General features: G+C 34.2%; 1 protein-coding gene across 15 annotated transcripts in view; it reads right to left on the reverse strand.

Moving 5' to 3' along the window:
• LOC104262559 (sodium channel protein type 2 subunit alpha) overlaps nt 1-12,540 on the reverse strand; it is a 49,431-nt gene that overhangs the window by 13,853 nt on the left and 23,038 nt on the right. For all 15 annotated transcript variants that reach the window (XM_009818961.2, XM_059820767.1, XM_009818959.2 and 12 more), the window contains 3 exons: nt 4,060-4,177; nt 2,028-2,182; nt 644-817 (listed from right to left, as the gene is read on the reverse strand). In XM_009818961.2, coding sequence (XP_009817263.2) covers nt 644-817; nt 2,028-2,182; nt 4,060-4,177 — 447 coding nt within the window. The remainder of the gene's footprint in view (nt 1-643; nt 818-2,027; nt 2,183-4,059; nt 4,178-12,540) is intronic.

Consider the following 12,540-nt stretch of genomic DNA (forward strand, 5'->3'; position numbering starts at 1 on the left):
CATGTCAATGAAAAGTGGAAGAGTTGCACTGAAATCAGCCTTGCAGCCTAGTACACGGTGAGCGCCATAACAATCAAAATGAGGATTGTGAATGAACGATTTCCACCTTTTTACATTGATCCATAGGCCATCACTTTTCGTTTTCCTCAATCTTTCTCTTTACTCCAATTGTTGCCTCCTTGCTCCCCACCCCTCTTCTTTTGCTGTCGTCTTGATTTCCTGATACCACTCTCCCCTGCAGTTCTTTGCCAGTGATTCATTAAGCCCAGGATCAACTGTCCTACTTCAACCCCATGTGCTCACTTAAATTTCCCCTTCCTTTATGTGTCTGCTTCCTCCTTGTTCTCTGTCACCAAATAGAGAAGAGTGAAGTCCAGTCAGCTGATAGTCCTCACTCACTGGTTAGGACCCAGCGCAGTAAAACACATACAGAACACACGGAGTCAATGACAGCGTAAACATAAAGGCAGATTTAGTTACTCACTGAGTAATTACAATGGAATCTTACTCACCGGTATATAATTTTCTATTCTTTTAAACCCAATTTATATTCTTGCCTGCATATATATGTATCAGATTGGAGTTACCTAAAAGGACCTGCCTAAACAACATAAATAGGCTACTCAGAAAGTATAGTACCTACATCAACAATGAGGAAGTCCAGCCAGCACCAAGCATTAGTGAAATAAGTTTGAAAACCATAGGCCACCCATTTTAGCACCATTTCCAGAATAAAGATGTAAGTGAAGATTTTATCAGCATAGTCCAGTATTATTTTTATAGTCTTGCGCTGTTCAATATATATATCTTCAAAAGCCTGTGAAAAATGGGTTGCATATAAGTCAGATGTCCATAGGTCTTTGCAAACGATAAATTAAGCCAAAAGAACTGAATTAAAAATGGCAAAGTAAAATCACTTTCGACTTTAGATGTTTTAGCTTGAAAAGCCAGCATGAGCAGAGATTACAATTGCATTCTTTCTGAGTTTTAGATGTTATCATTGCCTGATAATGGAATTACAATATAATGACTCAAGTTGCCAAAAAGATTTTTAGAAATTTCAGTAATAGTCAATACAGAATTACGATTTGTCACCCTGAAAAGCCCAGTCAGGCTCAGTCAGAAGGCAGTCTCCCAATCATATAAATTCAACTAACATAAGTGAATAAGGAACTACAGTGACCAAATACTATGTTGCTGCTGATCTTTGCTGAATTCCAATACTGGCTGTTGGTGGCAAGGTTTTGGCAGCAGGAGGCTGCAGGGGTGGCCACTGTGAGAAGAGGACAGGGGCTGCCCTGTGCTGGCTCCACAATGGACCCACCACAGGAAGCAGCTGAGCCCATCAGTGAAGCTGCTGGTGCCTCTGGGAAAACATTTAAGAAAGGGCAAAACACTGCATGGCAGTACGAGGACTGAAGAAAAAAAGTGAGAGAAACTACCCTGCAAACACCAAGGTCAGAGAAGAAGGAAGGGACATGGTGCTTCAGGTGCCGGAGCAGAGATAATAACAGTATATACCAAATCCTATGTCAATCAACAACCAAAAAGAACCCAATATTTAGTAGCTGTGTGAAGGACGAAATGTCACTAAGAATAGTATAAAGGAATTCAAGGATTCCTATGTAACAGTCCAGAAATACTGAAACTAAAACCAAAGCAAAAAATTAACTGAGAACAGGATGAATTCAGTATCTGTACTGCTTTTGGGGACAATTTTAAAGTAGAATAATTGTTCCAGTTGTATGATTTTTATAATTTCTTAAACTTAACCTTTTCATAAGCACCCTCACACACACATATCACCTTGTATTCATCAAAAATTCATCTGCAGAATGTTATTTGACAGCAGAATTTTAGTGACTTATTTTATATGCACTACCCAAAATATTCTGGGAATTTAGTTCCAAGCTCTCTTTCAAGCCAACTTTGTATTTTTTTCCTCAATGAACATAGATGTGTTATAACACTATCTTTGATAAAACATTTTTTATAGGTACCGTTTCTACGGTATATGCTCTACTTACCAGAGCACCACTGCTGAGAAGAATCATGAAGACAATGAATGTTTCAAACCAGTTGTGTTCTACAATCTTGTAGCAGGTTTTTCGAAGGTTCCACCAGATTCTTCCTTCTGTGCTTTCCATACTGCCTTTACAGCATTTAAACTTCCGTATACAGCCTAATAATACAAACAATGACAAATTGTTATACGGTAGAATTTTCATTATCCTAAAAAAGCAAAATCACTCTTACCTAGCTCCTGTTTCATGGCATGGTCAGTGCTTCCAGATACTGCATGCTACTTAAAGCATCCTTACCTTCTCAATTTGACACTTTGGATGCAGGAAAACTTGCATGTACACAAATTTTTCTACTACCCTGATCCTACATCAAGCTTAGAATCAAAAGAAGTCATCTAATTGAGCTAATTTTCATTTATAAACACATTTTTTAAAATTTATATACAGATAATCAGAGAACATATGAGAATTGTCACGGAGTAGAAACAAAGAGCATAAACCCATAGCAACTTCACATGAAGTAGTTCAAGAGTAGAGCAGCTTCTTTTAAAAGTAATTTTGTCTCTCAGCTAAGGTTCAAATAAATCACGCAGATGTAAACACCCCTTATTTTATTCCACTGATGAATGACCTCTGCTTCAAGGGCTGACTAAGGATACCTCTTTCATGACATAAACTGATTTAACTGAACTGAGGATTATGAGAGCTTTTCCATGTGGTACAGATTTGTGGCAACCATCCACAGAATTCTGCCTCACCTTGGAGAGCTCCCTGCCTTATCATGGGGCCTCAAGGCTCAGTTTTCAATGAACTTCAGTATCTGCCTGGCTAATAGTAGTCTCTCCTTATTTCTTTAAAAATGATTAATCACATAGAAACACAGCCAAGTTTAAACGATTTTAATGGGTCCCAAAGGCTGTATTCTTGTTTTCCTGTGAGTGTCATTAAGTTCATATCTTACAAGTAAGTTACGCTATATTTCATCAGCTCAGATAAAACAGCTACCACTGCGAAGAGGATGATTTACCTGACCTTTAACTACTCAAAATGCCTACATTATGAGAAAATTAATCTTATGCCCAAGCATCGATAGACATCACATAATATAAGGATAAAGAAGTGCACTTTCTTTTTTTAATCAAAAGCTTGATATATTCAATATAGTCGCACATTCCAAAACAATTTTGTTTTTTTAAAGATGAATGAAATAATTTTTCAAAGGAAGACTCCTAGCGTAAGTCAAAGGTGTCTTCATAAATCAAAAAGCATGGATAGGATAGGAGAGTTAATCCTGGAACATATTTTGTTTTTAATTATTTCAATCATGACTTAAATGGAAGGTAAAATCTGTAGTATCACAAAAACAGGAAATACATTCCTATCAGTACATTTCAGTAGTCCCCTAACAGATATAGCTATACAGAACTAAAATAAATGGAAACTTCTAAGAACAAGCAAGTACGCTGTTAAGACTTGTTTACTTGAATAAACACATAAGATCTCATTCACCTGTTGCATCCCATATTATACTTATGCACCTCCTCCCCCCATTAATGGTGTAATGTCAAGATAATAACCCTATTGTTTGCATCAAACTTTCTGAATCATCCACTGGATTGCTTTCTAGCACTATGAAGGGACCATGGGTAATCACATGATTCTGGTTTAAATTTCTCAGTGGACTGATCCTGGTGTAGGATTTGGTCTTGCAGATTTCACTACTGAGAATGTCATTTAAATCAACAGGATTACTGATTGCTGAGAATCCGTTTATAGAATTGTGCCTAGTGTTTATTTAAAAATATTATAAATGTTCGCATACACACATATTTAACTTTGCATCACACAAATGGCTCCATGGACTTCAGTACAACTATCTACAATAGGCAAAATTAATCATATCATAAGACTTGTCAAACTAGGATCCAGGACTGCTGTAGCAAATAGCTTCCTTGAACTGTCAGTGATTGTTGCAAACAATCAAAACCTAATTGCTAACCCCAAATTTTATTTCCACACCTTCTGTAAAACACACCTTCTGTAAAGCATGCCTGTAGCTCCGATGCTTTTTCTGGTTCAGTTTCAGCTTTTTCTTCTCCAAAGAGAGCTAAATTAACTGTACTTCCTTCAGATGAGCTGGAAAAATTTAGCTTCTGAAAATAAAATTCGGTAACAGTTATACTTTACTAATATTTAAATTTTTAGAACTGTAATTAACTTTAAGCATGCAACACTGTGTGCAAGTAATAAAAAGAACAATATTTGTCACCAGAAATACACACAAACATCCACATATAGCAGTCAATGCTGTTGAAATGTGCATAAATCATCCACTTTCTACCTAGAGATTGCAAGGCGTATCGTGCAATTTTCCATGGAATTTCAGAATTTCTGGTCTAAATATTGTACAGTGTTACCATTCATCAAAATTAACTACTACCACTTAGATTTTCTGACATATATTCTATTATTTCTACTATTATTTTCTTACTATAATTTCTCTTGCTACATTTTAAACCAATACCAGTTATACTGTATGCTTTGTGTATGTTGGTAGCTACTTTCATTAGAGCAGTCTCCTCAACCTGAAGACGGTAAATCCTGACAGCAAAAAACTTTAAATTGTGAACTGTCAGGGTAAACTGTCCAAGGGAGAAAATACAGCAGATTTTTAAGGGCTGATTTTAATTCAGTGCCCATTATTCATAATATAAAAATAAAGTAAATAAATTATCAGTTCTTTTTCGCTGGCATCTTAAACATCAGTATGATGCAAGCTAACCACTTCTGGCATATATGACAATTTATAATAAAATTTGGTTACCTTTGACCACAGATAATTTAGCTATATTTCATATTAAGATCATTCTTATGATCTAGATTGGAAAATGCTAAAGTAAAATCAGGATTAATATGAAACCTTGTTTCAGATGTGAATTTGAACATTACACTCAACACATTCATAAAACAAATTAAGCCTGCCCTATATTAACTTGTGTCACTACGATATGAACACCTTTTATGTTTTTTCATATATACTGATAAGTTTCAAAAAGGAAAAAGTATGATAAATACATTTCAACTGGCATTAATTTGCATTCCTTTTTGCCAATGCACATATGTATTACATCGTGCATTCTGAAACTACCCATTACTCTGGTACACATACCTGTACAGTTAACACCCAGAAAGAAAGGATATTTTTTTTGTTTTAATAATTAAAATTACATAAGTCACATTAGCACGAAAAAACCTACTAATAAAAGAATGAGCCTTAATTTATTTTTTATTTTGTAATCTGCATGTGTATTGCAAAAATCCATAGTCTGGAGATTTTAAAGGAAGACATGGTGTACTGTACACTTAATCTGAGTATGAGTACCAAACTAAGTCAAAGTAGTTTTTGTCACAGCATTCTCTGACATTTTACAATGTTATTATCAAGAAGTATATAACATCAGTAATGAATTCACACAACTAAATGTCTGTAGGGAATGATGTAAGCATACTTTGTAAAACAGCCTCAGTTTTGTAGAATTAACACCATTTTCATTAATTTAGCTAGACTTACATGATTAAGAGACATTTAAGATATAAAAGCAGACAAGTTACAGGCACTATCCAATCAAGCTATATCTACACCTCAATTGTGAAGTGTGAAAGGAGAAAATTATTTTAGGTATTAAACAATTTATATATTTTTTTTTGCTATGTTTGTGAAAGAAGACAGAGACAATTTAATAAGAAAAAGTAACCCAGTGTTCTGCATTAACTTTTATTAAAAATTATTCAGTAATGTTGCCTACTTTTTTGCTACTTTAGAAACTGATTATCTGGAATAGAACCCCCAAATTACTCACATTTAAAGTAAACACCTCTTTTCATTTTTAGTAGCATTAATTTTAAAATATCAATATTCACAGCAAACATCTTTTTCTGTCACTAATTCTACTGAACCTGAGGATAGCACTGTATACCTCCATCATTTTATTAATATGCTGCTTTCATCATTCCATGACATAGCATATATATTGCAAAATGTTGCAGCAGTGGTGGGTAAACTGAAATAATGAATTTAATTATAAATCAAATTACTAATTTTAAAGGTATATAATTTTTAAGAGTAAGGAAGTTTTGTGTCATATTGCTAATAAAAAAATTAAAACCAACGTGAAGGACCCTGGGTCATTTGAACTGTAAGCTACTTAGTACACCGTTTGAGCGGATGACATGAATTCAACTGAAAGAATACAGATTTTTATGAATTAACACATTAAAAGATGAATAACCATAAATGGAAAAGAAACTGAAAAGAATCAATGTGTTTAGCACATGAAGTTATACATCTCATTTAGTACATGGTAGAAAAATCAGAGATTAGAGAATTTTTTTGTTTTTAGTTAAGAAAGGCAAGTTTCTTAACGGTAGGAATCAAATTAGAGGCTCAGTGAACTATTTTGATATAAAGGACAGGTAGCCTGGTTCCCTTTTTCTTCTAAGGACTGTGTAGAGTATAATCCTGTGCTTGAAGAGTTACACATTTATTTAAACATAGGTTCTCTTTTTCATGTGGGGTGCTCATATTCTTCACTAAGATGAAGGTATCAAACAACAACAAAAAACAGACGGTAAAAAGCAATATGCATAGAAGAGTTTCCTGTTCAGTTTCTTTGCTATGTACAAAGTTTGCAAGAAATCTAACTGATTTTGTGAATCATTCCAGAAACAGGACTTTTAAGACAGACAGAAATGTTCATCCTTCACTCTCCAGGGCACTTAGCTGCTGTTCAAAGTTTACCAAACTAAGAGGCCCTCATTGTATATACACTAAGCACTGGATTGAATGGGTCAACTCATGTACTCAAAAGTTGATTAGCTGCCTTGACGTCTGCAAATCAGCAGCTAAAACATCTGTGTTAGAGAAAATTCTCTCAATATATGCCTTTTTTCTTTTTCACTGTTGGCAGTGAAAAGCTATTCAGATTTTGAATACATTGATTTTTTCAATACAAATATCTGCTGTACTGTTATAAGGCCATGGAGCTGATGACCTTTTTTTCCTGAAGGGGTCAAGGTATGATAGCACAAATACTTGCAAGACTAATGTTATTACTACAAATTGTCCCACTGAAGCCACTTAGGATTGCTTGAGGTAATTAGTAAAGAGTCAATATTTAGTGAGCATCATCTTAAAAATAATAAATGAAAGCGTACACAAAATTGCAGATAATGACTTCAAAGAAAACTCTGTAATAAGAGCTAGTAATAAGTAAGCCACTGATCATTCACATGGTGCATCCTACTGTGCATTCAACTTGTAAGTTGGTAAGTTGATATTTGATATTCAAATAGTAAATGAAAAATCTGATATGTTTCCTAGCCTCCAAAGCAAAGAACAAATGTACCAGCAATATAGCTGTTAATACGAAGAATAAAAGGGAAACATTGTCTTGCATAATAAAAAAAACAAACCAAACCAAAAAAAACCAACAGGAAGACTATGCTGCGTATTCTCATCTTCTCATTTACTAAGGATCTCTCTCTCTTTTTTCTTTTAAATTTAAGTAGACTGAGTCTCTTTTTGCTGGAGAAGGAGGTAAAGAACTGCAGAAAAATGTGAAAGACAATTGTTGATAACAGCGCTTTGGAGCGTATGTTCAGGAACCTCTTAGAAAAGAGGATCCAAAAATATTACTACATAGAAATGCAACAGAAAACCCTTAGCACACCTGTGTTACGCTGCTTATATTCCATCAATTGAATATCTACCTGCATAACCAGATTTATTTTCAGCAGAAAACACTTCTTCAATAAAAACAAACTATTTTTCCATTTAGTCTTAACTATTAATTAAACAAAAAGGACACAAAGCACATTTTTGTAATCATCATCTTTACTACATCAGCTTGACTTATCACTGAGTATGGTACTCTTCAGTGTCAGCACAGTTGGTAAAGTCAATTTTACTAGGATCTTTTTATTTATCTTTTTCTGAAAAAAAGTAACTATGTCTATAAATAAGGCTTACAAATTATTTACTTTTTAAAGAAACCAAAAGTATTGTCCATAGAAAATACTTAGTTTTCTTTCACCACACTAAACCCAAAACCTACCTCTCCTACTCTACATAACTTAGAAAAAAAAATGGCATGCATATCTATTTAAAACAACAGCATCACCTTATTATGCAAGGAAGGTTACAGTAAGCCAATGTGGCATCCAAATGAAAAAGATTCCAAAAAGATTCAAGTATTTTTCAGTCAAATGATTACAAGCCCCTGGTTTACTATTTTGCATGCTGTTCTACACCTGTCCGGATTCATGACAGCAGAAGCTTGAAGCAGGAGCAGTGTCACATAGACAATATCCATCAAATCAGAATCATCCCCCCATACTTAGCACCAGTACGATGGGATACTACCACATTCTACTCTCCCCTACTTAAGTGCCTTTTCTAAAACGGTTTGGAAAAATCATTAGAAAGATATTTTTCCATTCCATCTTTCTGACTAGTTTACAAGGCCCCTGGGCAAAAATGTGAGACCTGAAATATTTCCAATACATAATACAGTACAAAAGGATACATGAAAGACAATGCAGGATTCCACAAAAAAACATGTGAACAAAATTTGTATTTTGAAAAGGAATACCTCCATGACCCCTAAATGGCAAGGAGTGGAACTGCCCAGCTATTCAGAAGAGATCATGAGGTACAATTAAGGTTTGTTTTACAGTTCTGGAGTTCCTGAGTTTAGAGGTTTGGGAGGGTACTAGTTCCTATTTTGTCTTTTTAACAATTGTCATAATTTTAGCATTATCCTGGATTTTCCTAATTTTTATATTTCTTTCTTGCTTCAACTTCCTTACTTATATAATTTTAAAATACCCAGCTATATTTAGACACCTATATAGAATCCTACATAGATTTTTTGCTTGAAATTATGTTTTATGTCTGTCTTTCTAAAAAAAAAGAAAAAGCAACTGGATTAAGTTCACAAAGAAACAATTATTGATGATGAAGAGCAAAACTGATATAAATAATTCCCTAACTTCCAATCTTACAGACATACACAAACTTTATGAGTAGAATATAACTAAATTATTACATCCATATTCAAAAGGACTATGCCTATGTATAAAAAAATATATGTTTGATTGTTCCCAGGAGTGTATTTTTCATCCTGTATTTTAGCTTCTTTTATATGAGAAAACTGGAATGTAAATTATAAAAACATTGTGAACAAACATGAAACAATTTATACCAAAAGATATGAACATTTTAGCATACAAGTAATTGTATAGATGTAATATTACAAAGGCATTGGTCAAATGAACATGATCAGAAAATGTTCGTAATTACATGACAGCTAAAAACATGGTTCAACAGATGAACAGAAAAAGTCAACTGAAGATTACCTTTCCATTTTCATAAAATCATAGGCTGTTAACCTCTTTTAAACTTGAACAGTCTTGATGCTTAATAATTCAGTTAACAATAATAAAAACCTACACAGCATGCAGGTTATGCCATGGAAGTAGTACAGAAAATACCAAAGACGTAACAGAGAGAGGAACATGTTGGGGTTGCCCTCAACCATGCTGTGACGTGAGTCATGGGACTCAGCTTGCAGAGCGGCTGCACATGTTTCCACTACATTGCAATGGAAGGGGAAAAATATATTGTAGCTGAGTAGCATGCAGGCCAATCAATCTCAAAAGTGATCATATAGGTATGATTTGTTTAGGTAACCTGTGTAAACGTGCTGACACGTTGCTCTGCCTGGTTAAAAAGCACCAGATCTGCATTCTTGACTGATCCAGCTCGATTTTACTCCTGTGAGAAGTAAGAATGGTACGCAATGAAGTTAAAACACGGTACCCTTTAGTTTGTTTGAGTTCTGGAAACAGCAGAAGTATGGATTCCTACTTATTTAAAAATGTGTTTTCGAGATATGTCACACATTTGCAAAACATAACATTTATAGCTGTTGATTAGAGCTTTAAGCATATCCAAAGACATACTGAAAGAGGTAAAATTAGCAGAATATCCGAAGCTCATAGAGGTATATTGGACTTGGGCCTGAACTTAAAAAAAAAAAAACCAAACACATGAACAAATAAAACCCCTCAAACCCCTCCACTGCCAAACTCCCCCCCCCCCCCAAAAAAAAAAAAACCCAAAAGACAGAAAGGTACACCCACACTATGTATATTACAGCTTTAAGCATCCTCTAAATGGTAGTAAGTAGTCCTTTAAAATAATAGAAATATATTTTTCCTTGCATTTAATTTTCAAGGTTATTCCTGCTCTTCACTAGATGCTAAATATGTATCTAGGATATACTTTCAGAAAGAAGCTGCAGGCAAAACAAAACCAAACAAAATAATCAATCATACCAGGTCAAACACGAAAACTTCTGGGTAAGCAATTTTTCCCAGCATCGTTAGCTTTTTTAACTGCATGACTTTAAAAAAAAAAGTTTTGAATACTTTAAGGTGCATTATGGATTGTAACAGATATATAGCAACATGAAAACACAAACCCATGTCTAGCAATAAACCTGTAACTTCCTCAAGTACCTCACATCTATCTTTTGTTAGTCTTCTGGTATAAATCTAACCTCATTTCTCACCAATGACTTATCAAAGGCTCATCAAATAATGCAGCTATCTAACAACTCCAATATAAACTGCTCCCATTTAAAGGGAAAGTCTGAAAGAATGAGCTGAAATAATCTACAAAATGAAAGACAATTTCCTTACTGACTATGAATTAGTGTACATTAAATGTTTTTTTGTTGTTAATTTACGTATCTCCTATGGTTGTCTTTCAACTTTGCCAACCCTTAGTTACTTTTCCAAATTTGAGTGGGTTAGAATAGATACTAGATAATAGTATCTTATAAACACCTAATGCTGATGTTTAATCTTGACTATCAAAGGTGAGAAGGCATAGATTTTGTTACCCAATTCTTAAATAAAAAATAGTGAAGAACCAGGTACTTTCAATTGCTCGATAATTTCCAGGTAAGGGTTAGATTTAACACAGCTATCAGAGCAAGAGTAAATTACCTAGATTCATCAGATATTCCTTCCACAAAACCAAGTTATATTAAAACACACTAAGGCGGCCAGTATCCTTTATTCAGATTAATAATAAGTAAAAGATGTAGCAGCTGTTCAGCAGACATTACAGCTTCCTTACAAAGCGCAATTAATACTTTAAAACAAGTTATGAATATTATTATTCAATAATAATAATAACAAATATTATTATTGAATACTGTTTGCTTTGCACAACTGAGGGGTCAACATAATATATTGAGTAACAGAACCTTCAAGAAGTAGATGGAGCAAATCAAGTGTCAGGAAATGAGCTGCTGAAATAACAAATGAGTGTAATAATATTGAACACTGCACTCTACAATAAAAGAAACAATTAAAGAGTCACCTTATTACACCTTCCAAATTTAAGTTTAATTTAACTATACTTATTAAATAAAAGAAACAAATAAAAGAACAAACATTTTCTAAAATTTGGAAAGAATATGGGCAAGTTAATTGCCAGTCAAAACAAAACAACCAAAAACCTAAAAAGCCCACAATCAATCAGTAAAAACAAAACAAAACAAAACAAAAACCCAAAAGAAAACAAAACAATCCAGACAAAGCCATCCAGGCTGGGGTACAGTTGTCTGCACAAGCAGTGACACTCCATTAATGTCCTTGTGTCTTCAGGTGCCAGCAGAGATGATACCAGACACAGTCTGCACTGGAGCCACAGCATAGCAATCTGAATTTTCAAAGTGTCTCTCAGGATCCTGCTGAAATCCATGATTTTGCTTCCCCCCTCAGTCTGTGGCTGCTGACAAATGACCACTTTCCTAAAGCTGACCCAGTTTAAGGTCAGGCAGTTGTCTTTGAAGTCACTGGTTCAAAACTCCCACAAACAAGCAAGAAATTAATATTTTTTCATTCAATAATTCTCTTTTTTCTCATAATTTTTATTTGACATATTCACCTTATAATACTGACATTGTTCTCTTGGCTTTCCCCCACCATTTTAATTTCAGAACTCGAAAACTGTTGTTATTGCTCTCATTAGCCTGAGTTAGCACCTCTGTTAGATTATCCAGGACAAATAATGCTGATTTCTGTAGAATTCAGTGAGCTTTAAAAATCAGATGCAAAGGGTATTAGTATTCCTTATTAATATCTCCTCTAATCTTTTTAAATAGCAGTTTACTTTCACCCTTACTTCATGGAAGTATTATGATTATATACAAAACCCCATGTCTTTTGTCTCTATTTATTCTGTACATATATACCAGTTTGTCTATCCAACTAAAAATTTGGAAAAGCTTGCTTTTCAAAACACTTTTATAAATGGGTTTATATGTGTTTATACAGTTCTGCCTGGATTTCCTACTCTCTTTACCTCCACTTTCCCACTTCAGCTTATTCATTCTCAGTACAGTCCAACAATCTCAAATCACAATCAATTCCTAGTTATAAA

The sequence above is a fragment of the Gavia stellata genome, chromosome 8 (assembly GCF_030936135.1).
Source record: "Gavia stellata isolate bGavSte3 chromosome 8, bGavSte3.hap2, whole genome shotgun sequence".
Classification (NCBI taxonomy): Eukaryota; Metazoa; Chordata; class Aves; order Gaviiformes; family Gaviidae; genus Gavia; species Gavia stellata.